The 13,849-nt window shown below is 50.9% G+C and overlaps 1 protein-coding gene across 1 annotated transcript in view; it reads right to left on the minus strand.

Moving 5' to 3' along the window:
- LOC135083389 (uncharacterized) overlaps positions 1-13,849 on the minus strand; it is a 95,550-nt gene that overhangs the window by 6,665 nt on the left and 75,036 nt on the right. The window contains exons 66-69 of the mRNA XM_063978131.1: positions 13,453-13,601; positions 11,132-11,243; positions 10,454-10,585; positions 9,252-9,421 (exon numbers count right to left, since the gene is read on the minus strand). Of these exons, the coding sequence (XP_063834201.1) occupies positions 9,252-9,421; positions 10,454-10,585; positions 11,132-11,243; positions 13,453-13,601 (563 nt within the window). The remainder of the gene's footprint in view (positions 1-9,251; positions 9,422-10,453; positions 10,586-11,131; positions 11,244-13,452; positions 13,602-13,849) is intronic.

Raw genomic sequence — 13,849 nt, forward strand, 5'->3', positions numbered from 1 at the left:
TTTTCGACGAAAAGTCAGAATCCTTCTAACACTTTTTTCAATCTTAAATAATCCAAATTCTCCTTCTTACCTAAAATCCCAATATACGCTCCTCAGTTCGACTCACTCTCGTCAACTACGTTCCTCTAATACGCTTCTTCTTTCCACTCCTTCTCATCGTACTGGTTTTCTTTCCAACTCTTTTCTTCTACATTCCATTCGTCTTTGGAACGGTCTCCCTGAAAACGTCAGGCAGGCTCCCAGCAAGTCCACCTTTAAATTCCATGTGCGCAAACATTATCTCGCTGGTGTTTCATCTTCATAATTTCTGTTCAACCTCCTTTTTTTTCCCATTTTTTTTCCCTTCTCTCTTTTTTTTTGTCTCCCTTTGTCATCCATCCTATTATTATATATGTATGTGTCTATGTATGTATTCATATGTTATTTATGTAATTATATTTCTTCTAAATTCGTAATTATTCTATACCGCCTACTTTATTTTCAGTTTGGCCCTAAGGTTGACTGGCAGAAAATGTCCGAAAGGCATTAAGTCCGCCTTATGTACACCGTTCTATGTGCATATAAGTTTTAAATAAATAAATAAAATACTCCCCCTCGGGTTAGAATGCCCGTCTCGGGCTAGATTACCCCTTTTCAGGTCAGAATGCTCCCCTTTAAATCAAAACACTCCTTGGGTCAGAAGTCAGAACACTTCTTCTAGGACAAGAGTACTCCCTCTGGCGCCAAAATGCTCCCCCACGCGCCAAAATGCTCCCCCACACACCAAAACGCTCCCCCACGCACCAAAATGCTCCCACCACGCACCAAAATACTCCTCTTTGCACCAAAACGCAGTAGAATGTTCTCTCTTGGCCCATAATGCTCGCTCTCGTGCTAGAATAATGACCGTATTATATTCTCACCATCCTATGCGTGTCGGCGCACGGCCTACAATGTAGCCTGGCGTCTCTACACTCGCAGCGCGCGGGGCGGCAGGCGGCGGCCGTGAGGGCGGCGCGCGCCCGCTACTGTCGAGAAGCGCCGCGCCGTGCCGCGGGAGATATAAAGCTAGTGTCATAGACGTACCGAGGGAGATGGGAGAGCAGCTATCTCACTCCTGGAAATTGTACGCCTCTGCATCCTACCTTAAAAGTGTCTTAAGCCCCCAATAGCACTTGGGCTAAAATACTCCCCCTCGGGTTAGAATGCCCTTCTCGGGCTAGATTACCCCTTTTCGGGTCAGAATGCTCCCCTTTAAATCAAAACACTCATTGGGTCAGAAGTCACAACACTTCTTCTAGGACAAGAGTACTCCCTCTGGCACCAAAATGATCCCCCACACACCAAAACGCTCCCTCACGCACCAAAATGCTCCCCCACGCACCAAAATACTCCTCTTTGCACCAAAACGCAGTAGAATGTTCTCTCTTGGCCCATAATGCTCCAGAATGTTCTCTCTTGGGCTAGAATAATGGCTGTATTATCATCCTATCTTACCATCCTATGCGTATCTGCACACGGTCTACAATGTAGCCTTGCGTCTCTACACTCGCAGCGCGCGGGGCGGCAGGCGGCGGCCGTGAGGGCGGCGCGCGCCCGCTACTGTCGAGAAGCGCCGCGCCGTGCCGCGGGAGATATAAAGCTAGTGTCATTGACGTACCGAGGGAGACGGGAGAGCAGCTGTCTCTCTCCTGGACATTTTACGCCCCTGCATCCTACCTTAAAACTGTCTTGAGTGCCGTCAGTTAGACCAGACTGCTCCCACCTGAGCTTAAATACTCCACCTCGGGAAAGAATGCCCCCTCTCTTGCCAGAATGACTCCTTCAGGCCAGAATGCCCCCTTCCATCAGTACACCAAGTGGGAGGGACTATTCTGTAACCTACTTTAGAAGTGTCTAAGCCCCCCCTAATGCCTTCTGTTGGGACAGAATGATCCCACCTGTGCTAAAATACTCCCCCTCGGATTAGATTACCCCTTCTCGGGCCCGAATGCTCCCCTTTGAGTCAAAACACTCCTCCTTGGGTCAGAACAGAACACTCGTTCTAGGAGCAGAATACTCCCCCTTGCGCCAAAACGCAGTAGAACGCTCTTTCTTAATGCTCGCTCTCGTGCTAGAATGACGCCTGTATTATAGTCTCACCATCCTATGCGTGTCAGCGCACGGCCAACATTCGTGCCAGAATGCTCTCTGTCGTGCCAGAATGTTCCCATCTCGTGCCAGAATGCTCCTTTCGTGCCAAAATGCTCCATGTTTCTCCCGATCCTCTTTCTTACCATCCTATGCGTGTCGGCGCACGGCCTACAATGTAGTCTTGCGTCTCGACACTCGCAGCGCGCGGGGCGGCAGGCGGCGGCCGTGAGGGCGGCGCGCGCCCGCTACTGTCGAGAAGCGCCGCGCCGTGCCGCGGGAGATAATACAGCTAGTGTCATTGACGTACCGAGGGAGATGGGGGAGCAGCTATCTCACTCCTGGAAATTGTACGCCTCTAAATCCTACCTTAGAAGTGTCTAAGCCCCCCTCCTAGTGTCCGCAGTTAGACCAGAATGCTTCCCACCTGTGCTAAAATACTCCCCCTCGGGTTAGAATGCCCGTCTCGGGCTAGATTACCCCTTTTCAGGTCAGAATGCTCCCCTTTAAATCAAAACACTCCTTGGGTCAGAAGTCAGAACACTTCTTCTAGGACAAGAGTACTCCCTCTGGCGCCAAAATGCTCCCCCACGCGCCAAAATGCTCCCCCACACACCAAAACGCTCCCCCACGCACCAAAATGCTCCCACCACGCACCAAAATACTCCTCTTTGCACCAAAACGCAGTAGAATGTTCTCTCTTGGCCCATAATGCTCGCTCTCGTGCTAGAATAATGACCGTATTATATTCTCACCATCCTATGCGTGTCGGCGCACGGCCTACAATGTAGCCTGGCGTCTCTACACTCGCAGCGCGCGGGGCGGCAGGCGGCGGCCGTGAGGGCGGCGCGCGCCCGCTACTGTCGAGAAGCGCCGCGCCGTGCCGCGGGAGATATAAAGCTAGTGTCATAGACGTACCGAGGGAGATGGGAGAGCAGCTATCTCACTCCTGGAAATTGTACGCCTCTGCATCCTACCTTAAAAGTGTCTTAAGCCCCCAATAGCACTTGGGCTAAAATACTCCCCCTCGGGTTAGAATGCCCTTCTCGGGCTAGATTACCCCTTTTCGGGTCAGAATGCTCCCCTTTAAATCAAAACACTCATTGGGTCAGAAGTCACAACACTTCTTCTAGGACAAGAGTACTCCCTCTGGCACCAAAATGATCCCCCACACACCAAAACGCTCCCTCACGCACCAAAATGCTCCCCCACGCACCAAAATACTCCTCTTTGCACCAAAACGCAGTAGAATGTTCTCTCTTGGCCCATAATGCTCCAGAATGTTCTCTCTTGGGCTAGAATAATGGCTGTATTATCATCCTATCTTACCATCCTATGCGTATCTGCACACGGTCTACAATGTAGCCTTGCGTCTCTACACTCGCAGCGCGCGGGGCGGCAGGCGGCGGCCGTGAGGGCGGCGCGCGCCCGCTACTGTCGAGAAGCGCCGCGCCGTGCCGCGGGAGATATAAAGCTAGTGTCATTGACGTACCGAGGGAGACGGGAGAGCAGCTGTCTCTCTCCTGGACATTTTACGCCCCTGCATCCTACCTTAAAACTGTCTTGAGTGCCGTCAGTTAGACCAGACTGCTCCCACCTGAGCTTAAATACTCCACCTCGGGAAAGAATGCCCCCTCTCTTGCCAGAATGACTCCTTCAGGCCAGAATGCCCCCTTCCATCAGTACACCAAGTGGGAGGGACTATTCTGTAACCTACTTTAGAAGTGTCTAAGCCCCCCCTAATGCCTTCTGTTGGGACAGAATGATCCCACCTGTGCTAAAATACTCCCCCTCGGATTAGATTACCCCTTCTCGGGCCCGAATGCTCCCCTTTGAGTCAAAACACTCCTCCTTGGGTCAGAACAGAACACTCGTTCTAGGAGCAGAATACTCCCCCTTGCGCCAAAACGCAGTAGAACGCTCTTTCTTAATGCTCGCTCTCGTGCTAGAATGACGCCTGTATTATAGTCTCACCATCCTATGCGTGTCAGCGCACGGCCAACATTCGTGCCAGAATGCTCTCTGTCGTGCCAGAATGTTCCCATCTCGTGCCAGAATGCTCCTTTCGTGCCAAAATGCTCCATGTTTCTCCCGATCCTCTTTCTTACCATCCTATGCGTGTCGGCGCACGGCCTACAATGTAGTCTTGCGTCTCGACACTCGCAGCGCGCGGGGCGGCAGGCGGCGGCCGTGAGGGCGGCGCGCGCCCGCTACTGTCGAGAAGCGCCGCGCCGTGCCGCGGGAGATAATACAGCTAGTGTCATTGACGTACCGAGGGAGATGGGGGAGCAGCTATCTCACTCCTGGAAATTGTACGCCTCTAAATCCTACCTTAGAAGTGTCTAAGCCCCCCTCCTAGTGTCCGCAGTTAGACCAGAATGCTTCCCACCTGTGCTAAAATACTCCCCCTCGGGTTAGAATGCCCGTCTCGGGCTAGATTACCCCTTTTCAGGTCAGAATGCTCCCCTTTAAATCAAAACACTCCTTGGGTCAGAAGTCAGAACACTTCTTCTAGGACAAGAGTACTCCCTCTGGCGCCAAAATGCTCCCCCACGCGCCAAAATGCTCCCCCACACACCAAAACGCTCCCCCACGCACCAAAATGCTCCCACCACGCACCAAAATACTCCTCTTTGCACCAAAACGCAGTAGAATGTTCTCTCTTGGCCCATAATGCTCGCTCTCGTGCTAGAATAATGACCGTATTATATTCTCACCATCCTATGCGTGTCGGCGCACGGCCTACAATGTAGCCTGGCGTCTCTACACTCGCAGCGCGCGGGGCGGCAGGCGGCGGCCGTGAGGGCGGCGCGCGCCCGCTACTGTCGAGAAGCGCCGCGCCGTGCCGCGGGAGATATAAAGCTAGTGTCATAGACGTACCGAGGGAGATGGGAGAGCAGCTATCTCACTCCTGGAAATTGTACGCCTCTGCATCCTACCTTAAAAGTGTCTTAAGCCCCCAATAGCACTTGGGCTAAAATACTCCCCCTCGGGTTAGAATGCCCTTCTCGGGCTAGATTACCCCTTTTCGGGTCAGAATGCTCCCCTTTAAATCAAAACACTCATTGGGTCAGAAGTCACAACACTTCTTCTAGGACAAGAGTACTCCCTCTGGCACCAAAATGATCCCCCACACACCAAAACGCTCCCTCACGCACCAAAATGCTCCCCCACGCACCAAAATACTCCTCTTTGCACCAAAACGCAGTAGAATGTTCTCTCTTGGCCCATAATGCTCCAGAATGTTCTCTCTTGGGCTAGAATAATGGCTGTATTATCATCCTATCTTACCATCCTATGCGTATCTGCACACGGTCTACAATGTAGCCTTGCGTCTCTACACTCGCAGCGCGCGGGGCGGCAGGCGGCGGCCGTGAGGGCGGCGCGCGCCCGCTACTGTCGAGAAGCGCCGCGCCGTGCCGCGGGAGATATAAAGCTAGTGTCATTGACGTACCGAGGGAGACGGGAGAGCAGCTGTCTCTCTCCTGGACATTTTACGCCCCTGCATCCTACCTTAAAACTGTCTTGAGTGCCGTCAGTTAGACCAGACTGCTCCCACCTGAGCTTAAATACTCCACCTCGGGAAAGAATGCCCCCTCTCTTGCCAGAATGACTCCTTCAGCCCAGAATGCCCCCTTCCATCAGTACACCAAGTGGGAGGGACTATTCTGTAACCTACTTTAGAAGTGTCTAAGCCCCCCCTAATGCCTTCTGTTGGGACAGAATGATCCCACCTGTGCTAAAATACTCCCCCTCGGATTAGATTACCCCTTCTCGGGCCCGAATGCTCCCCTTTGAGTCAAAACACTCCTCCTTGGGTCAGAACAGAACACTCGTTCTAGGAGCAGAATACTCCCCCTTGCGCCAAAACGCAGTAGAACGCTCTTTCTTAATGCTCGCTCTCGTGCTAGAATGACGCCTGTATTATAGTCTCACCATCCTATGCGTGTCAGCGCACGGCCAACATTCGTGCCAGAATGCTCTCTGTCGTGCCAGAATGTTCCCATCTCGTGCCAGAATGCTCCTTTCGTGCCAAAATGCTCCATGTTTCTCCCGATCCTCTTTCTTACCATCCTATGCGTGTCGGCGCACGGCCTACAATGTAGTCTTGCGTCTCGACACTCGCAGCGCGCGGGGCGGCAGGCGGCGGCCGTGAGGGCGGCGCGCGCCCGCTACTGTCGAGAAGCGCCGCGCCGTGCCGCGGGAGATAATACAGCTAGTGTCATTGACGTACCGAGGGAGATGGGGGAGCAGCTATCTCACTCCTGGAAATTGTACGCCTCTAAATCCTACCTTAGAAGTGTCTAAGCCCCCCTCCTAGTGTCCGCAGTTAGACCAGAATGCTTCCCACCTGTGCTAAAATACTCCCCCTCGGGTTAGAATGCCCGTCTCGGGCTAGATTACCCCTTTTCAGGTCAGAATGCTCCCCTTTAAATCAAAACACTCCTTGGGTCAGAAGTCAGAACACTTCTTCTAGGACAAGAGTACTCCCTCTGGCGCCAAAATGCTCCCCCACGCGCCAAAATGCTCCCCCACACACCAAAACGCTCCCCCACGCACCAAAATGCTCCCACCACGCACCAAAATACTCCTCTTTGCACCAAAACGCAGTAGAATGTTCTCTCTTGGCCCATAATGCTCGCTCTCGTGCTAGAATAATGACCGTATTATATTCTCACCATCCTATGCGTGTCGGCGCACGGCCTACAATGTAGCCTGGCGTCTCTACACTCGCAGCGCGCGGGGCGGCAGGCGGCGGCCGTGAGGGCGGCGCGCGCCCGCTACTGTTGAGAAGCGCCGCGCCGTGCCGCGGGATATAATACAGCTAGTGTCATAGACGTACCGAGGGAGATGGGAGAACAGCTATCTCACTCCTGGAAATTGTACGCCTCTGCATCCTACCTTAAAAGTGTCCAAGCACCTTCCTAGTCCGTTGCGCCAGAATGCTCTTCATTGATTCAAAATTTCCCCGTTTCATGCCAGAATCTTCTCCCTCCGTCCAGAATACTCCCCATTTCGTGCCAGAATGCGAAGTCGTGCCAGAATGTTCTCCGGTCGTGCCAGAATACTCTCCCTCGGGCCAGAATACTCCTCTCGTGCCAGAATACTCCCCTTCGTGCCAGAACGTTCCCTGTCGTGCCAAAATACTCCCACTTTTGTGCCAGAATGCTACCTGTCGTGCCAGAATGTTCCCCGGTCGTGCCAGAATACTCGCCCTCGAGCCAGAATGCCTCCATTGTGCCAGAATGCTCCGTCGCGCGCCAGAATGTTCCTCTTCGTTCCAGAATGTTCCGCTGTCGTGTCAAAATACTCCCCCTCTCGCGTCAGAATGTCCTCCTCAGGCCAGAATGTCTTCCCCCAGACTTACCATCCTATGCGTGTCGGCGCACGGCCTACAATGTAGTCTTGCGTCGCGACACTCGCAGCGCGCGGGGCGGCAGGCGGCGGCCGTGAGGGCGGCGCGCGCGCCCGCTACTGTCGAGAAGCGCCGCGGGAGATATAAAGCCAGTGTTATAGACGTACCAAGGGAGATAGGAGAACAGCTGTCTCTCTCCTGGAAATTTTGCGCGTCTGCATCCTATCTTAGAAGTGTCTTAAGCCCCTCCTAGTGCCCTCAGTTAGATCAGAATGCTCCCATTTGGGCTAAAATACTCCCCTGTCGTGCCAAAATGCTCCCTCTCGGGCCAGAATGCTTCCCCCCAGGCCAAAATACTCCCCTTCTCGTTCTAATACTCCCCCTCGTGCCAGAATACTCCCCATGGTGCTAGGATGTTTCCCTTCGTGCCAGAATACTCCTTTCGTGCCAGAATGTTGCCCTTCGTGCCAGAATGTTCCCCCTCGAGCCAGAATACTCCCCCTCTCGTGCCAGAATGTTCCCCTTTGTGTCGGTATGCGCCCCCTTCCCTAAGACTCACCATCCTATGCGTATCCGCGCACGGCCTACAATGTAGTCTCGCGTCTCTACACTCGCAGCGCGCGGGGCGGCAGGCGGCGGCCGTGAGGGCGGCGCGCGCGCTACTGTCGAGAAGCGCCGCGCCGTGCCGCGGGAGATAATACAGCTAGTGTCATTGACGTACTGAGGGAGACGGGAGAGCAGCTGTCTCTCTCCTGGAAATTTTACGGCTCTGCATCCTACCTTAAAAGTGTTCAAGCCCCTTCCAAGTCCGTTGCGCCAGAATGCTCTTCATTGATTCAAAATCTCCCCCTTTCATGCCAGAATCTTCTCCTTCTGTCCAGAATACTCCCCATTTCGTGGCAGAATGCGAAGTCGTGCCAGAATGTTCCCCTTCGTGCCAGTATACCCCCCCTCGGGCCAGAATACTTCTCTCGTGCCAGAATACTCCCTTTCGTGCCAGAACGTTCCCTGTCGTGCCAGAATACTTCCACTTTTGTGCCAGAATGCTACCTGTCGTGCCAGAATGTTCCCCGGTCGTGCCAGAATACTCTCCCTCGAGCCAGAATGTTCCCATTTGTGCCAGAATGCTACCTGTCGTGCCAGAATACTCCTCCTTGAGCCAGAATACTCCCCCTCTTATGCAAGAATGCTCCCTGTTTCTCCCCCTCAGGCCAGAATGTCTTTCTCCGGACTCACCATCCTATGCGTGTCGGCGCACGGCCTACAATGTAGCCTTGCGTCTCTACACTCGCAGCGCGCGGGGCGGCAGGCGGCGGCCGTGAGGGCGGCGCGCGCCCGCTACTGTCGAGAAGCGCCGCGCCGTGCCGCGGGAGATAATACAGCTATTGTCATAGACGAATTGAGGGAGATGGGAGAGCAGCTGTCTGTCTCTCGCCTGGAAATTTTACGCCTCTGCAACCCACCTTAAAAGTGTCCAAGTCCCTTCCAAGTCCGTTGAGCCAGAATGCTCTTCATTGATTCAAAATTTCCCCGTTTCATGCCAGAATCTTCTCCCTCCGTCCAGAATACTTCCCATTTCGTGGCAGAATGCGAAGTCGTGCCAGAATGTTCCCCGGTCGTGCCAGAATACTCGCCCTCGAGCCAGAATGCCCCCATTGTGCCAGAATGCTCCGTCGCGCGCCAGAATGTTCCTCTTCGTTCCAGAATGTTCCGCTGTCGTGTCAAAATACTTCTCCTCTCGCGTCAGAATGTCCCCCTTCGTGCCAGAATACCTCCCCAGACTCACCATTCTATGCGTGTCGGCACACGGCCTACAATGTAGTCTTGCGTCTCTACACTCGCAGCGCGCGGGGCGGCAGGCGGCGGCCGTGAGGGCGGCGCGCGCGCCCGCTACTGTTGAGAAACGCCGCGCCGTGCCGCGGTCGCTTTGGAGTTTCGCGCCCGCGAATATCGTGCCTGGGGGTGTACACGATAAAGGTTATTGCTGATATAGGTAGATGCTAATTAAATTTCGAACTCCTATGTTCTTCTGATTAATTTCGTTGCGGGTCCAATGACAATTTAACTTTCCCCCGGGACAAACTTGACCTTTATTGGTTGGGTTTTTATGGCGGTCAAGCTGTAGGATCTTGGCTACACAGGAGTTGCAGTGGTGGGAACGAGAGGTGGAAATAGTCCCGTAATCAAAATTTTTCATCCAAAGTGGCCAAAAAGTTGATAACACAATCTTATTCTAATCTAACAAAGACGTGTTGCGAACTTATTGGCTACTTTGGGTTTCACGAACTATTTGACGCTGCACTGATTGCGCATCAAGCTAAACACAATGGATTCTTATCTCGTTGTAATACAGGCTATTTTGCAACAAAAATGTAGAGTCTGATATTGCAGACCCTCGAAGAACTAAATTATCCATGATAAAACTGAGACTAGTGCCTCTCGTCCCCATTGCTGCCACCCCTGTGTAGCTAGGATTCCATAGCTTGTCCGGAAATAATTTAACCATTGAAAGCCAAGTTTGTTCAAAGAGAAAACTTAACTATCATTGAACCCAAAAGATATTCAAAATAAAATATGACAGTCAAAGTTGCATATCTCAAAAAAGCAAAAGGCAACGCATACTCTAGCAACCTCACTTGGACCCGATAATTTTGTCCACTTAATTCAAACTGCAAAAATTGTTGAGATAAAACTTGCGAAAAATAGATACTGCACCACACTAGGTAACATAAGCTATATTACTCTACTAGCTTTCCGCCCGCGGCTTCGCCCGCGTGGAATTTTGTCTGTCACAGAAAAACTTTATCGCGCGCGTCCCTGTTTCAAAAACCGGGATAAAAACTATCCTATGTTCTTTCCCGGGACTCAAACTATCTCTATGCCAAATTTCATCAAAATCGGTTGCGAGGTTTAAGCGGGAAAGCGTAACAGACAGACAGACAGACAGAGTTACTTTCGCATTTATAATATTAGTTGGGATTAACTCACCGTTGGTCTCCATAGCGAGCGATGTACAAAGTCCTAGCTTCTCCTTGGGCAGCTTGACTTGCTTCCGTAAGCCCGCGTCGCCCACCAAACGCTCGTAGTCTTTATTCGTGTACGCAAGCATGCTGTCCACGCCTGGGACAATCGACATAATATTAAGTTAAATAAGTTGCTGTAAAATACTAGAACATTGGGAGAAATGAGACACATTTTGAGATCTATGAAGGAGTTTAATCAAAGGACACGAACTTAACAAAGAAAACGACTACAACGAATAACGAGCACTTTGCTAATCAATTTCCTCGCGTCAGTCAAAGTGATTCATGGCTAATGGCCATATGGCAAATGTGTGACTCAGACGTCGTGTCCATTTTTGACACAACTGTCGTGTCATGATTTATTTGAGCGTCACGCATCAGTCTTTTTAGTTTCTAATTTTGCAAAATACTTACTACAGGTCTAGTGCCAAACTTGAGTCAGTGCCAGAGGTATGGGAACAGCACTGGAGTGTTTTTGTAACGTAAAACGTAAGTGTGACTTCAGATTTGTATGCTCTGTCACGTCGTCATTATGTCAATGTCACCCCTCCCGTGACGCTTTCTTTCATACCTAAGATAATGACGCGCTTGACTTATAGTTGCTAATTGTGCGTTAATTAAATGTCAAGCGTATTGTGCTTACCGAACAAGTACTTGGCGGCACGTTTCTTGGACAGCATGAAGTCTTCGTCCATGAGTATATGCAGCGTCACAGAGTTCTCCATCAAGTTGTGAGAGATCGTCGAGTAGTCCAGCTGTGGCATAAAAATAGCAATGGTTAAAGAAGATAGAATCAGATGAAGATGAGTATAGACGACGGCACGTTTGCAATAAGGATTATTTTGTAAAAATGTGTAATCTAGTATGTTGTCGACTGTATTTTATTAAATACTCAAAAGCCAAAAATTTACCTCAGTTTAGTTGGTGTCAGGGCGTGTTCCAAGTCCGACTGGCTAGCTACCACCACCATAAAAAATGTTGATAGCATCGTATTTCAGGTAAGATAGCCAGTTCCTCTGTGGTCGAAGTAGATTCCGGGTGCAGGTCGCTTCCACCTTCGATTTTATGAGCACTTTTCATCGGGTTAGATGCAGGCCAAGAGTTTTACCGTTGTGGGTAATTAATAATGAAAAACTTAATGCAGTTCATCATTATCATTTCAGCCAAAGGACATCCACTGCTGAACATAGGACTCCCCCAATGATTTCCATGTTAATCGATTGGTAGCGGCCTGCGTCTTCCTGCTACCTTTATGATGTCGTCGGTCCAACTTGTGGGTAGACGTCCTAAGCTGCGCTTTAGTCTTAGGGGTTATGGAGCTGCAAGTGTGGTGAGAGCGAGGTGAATCGCCACCATATTTTGTGGTAGGTAATACCTTTGACGAGGATCTGCTGCAGGGAATCCAGCTGGATATTTCTATGGTATTATGGTGTATGTATACTCACAGCCATATGTTGCTCGCGGCAGGCGCTACAGGGTAATAGCACGAAGGTGCGCGGCGAAGCTTAGAGTAGCGATGGGCGTTATTCGTTATCACTGGTTATTAAACGAGTGATAAGCCTGACCAGTGATCACTCGTTATCCAAAAACGCCTAAACTAGTTTTTTTCTTAACGTCATACAACGTTAGAATCTCTTCGTTATTCAACACGATTGTTTCCACAACGCTCTAAAGCCAAACTGAATTCACTCTTAAGCAAACAACATAAGGTAGATGTTTGGTTGTATTGATAACGTGTTTCCCGCTTCGTTATGACAGTTTTGAGGACAACGTCGTACATTGACGATTCTTAAACATATTTTTTGCAACCTAAAGGAGTAAAGCGAGTAATGTATGGTGTCCAAATAATAAGGATCGCAACGAATCGAGTGCGTGTGCGAGTGAGAAAGCCATAGGACGTTAACATATGTGTGGATGAAATAGGTATAATCTTCGTCATACGTTAGATATTCAATCGAATTTGAGTCTTATTTTGAAGGTCATAAGTTCCTAAAGGCCTTGCAGCTAACCAAACACCTAACGTTATTATTATCACTCTTGCTTGAGCGTTGTGGAAATAACTTCGTTTAAAAAAAACTAGTTTTGAAAACGTTATTCGTGATTCGAAAACCGTCGCGTTTCGTTATTTCAAAAACCCATAACGACACATCTTTAGCTTAGAGCCGCGAATACGTCCGCACGCGACGAGCGCTTGCCGCGGACTGGCGGGATTACTCCGAAACCGTTATCCGAAGTTTTGAATGTCACTATCCCTCTCACACAAAGCGACATGGCAGCATGATCGACGGTGAGATAGTGGTGTACTCACGGCCATGTGTTGTTCGCGGCAGGCGCTACAGGGTAATAGCACGAAGGTGCGCGGCGCGGCGGGCCGCAGCGGCAGACGAGCGGCGAAACTTAAAGCCGCGAATACGTCCGCGCGTGACGAGCGGTTGTCGCGAACTAAGTCAGACTATGATGCTAGATACTTTGCAAGACGAAGGATGGCGAGCTCTTTCAATGCAACGTGTCTGGAAGACTTAGCGCTGGGTCGCACCAGATTACGTGACTTCCAAGGTTCTTACGGGGTGCAGGTGCTTTAATAAGCGCCTGCGAGACTTGCATCGCAGTGGCTATAGGAGCTGCAAGTGTGGTGAGAGTGAGGTAGATCGCCACCACATTATCTGGTACTACTCCCTTGACGAGGATCTCAGATAGGAGTTGCTGCAAGGAATCCAGCTGGATATTTCTATGGTGTTATGATGTATACTCATAGCCATATGTTGCTCGCGGCAGGCGCTACAGGGTAATATCACGAAGGTGCGCGGCGAAGCTTAGAGCCGCGAATACGTCCGCACGCGACGAGCGCTTGCCGCGGACTGGCGGGATTACTCCGAAATCGTTATCCGAAGTTTTGAATGTCACTATCCCTCTCACACAAGCGACATGGCAGCATGATCGACGGTGACATAGTGGTGTACTTACGGCCATATGTTGCTCGCGGCAGGCACTACAGGGTAATAGCACGAAGGTGCGCGGCGCGGCGGGCCGCAGCGGTAAGCGAGCTGCGAAGCTTAGAGCAGCGAATACGTCTGCGCGCGACGAGCGGTTGCCTCGGACTAAGTCAGCCTTGTCTGGAGAAAGAAATTCAAGTCATTAATAGCAATGAATCAATAGATGGGACAATAGCCCAGTAGTATTCCCGACTTGCCGAGGGTCAGTAGTTCAAACCCTGTCGTATGGCACAACTTCTTGATAGATAGGAATTGCACAAATTCTTGATAGAGGTAGTCAGGTAATTAGTCTGCTATGAAGTTCCGGCAAAGTAGGATGGAACTACCTCTTCTTCTCTTGGATATCGTGGAGGGCAACTAAGATATGC

Source organism: Ostrinia nubilalis, chromosome 23, assembly GCF_963855985.1.
Source record: "Ostrinia nubilalis chromosome 23, ilOstNubi1.1, whole genome shotgun sequence".
Lineage (NCBI taxonomy): Eukaryota > Metazoa > Arthropoda > Insecta > Lepidoptera > Crambidae > Ostrinia > Ostrinia nubilalis.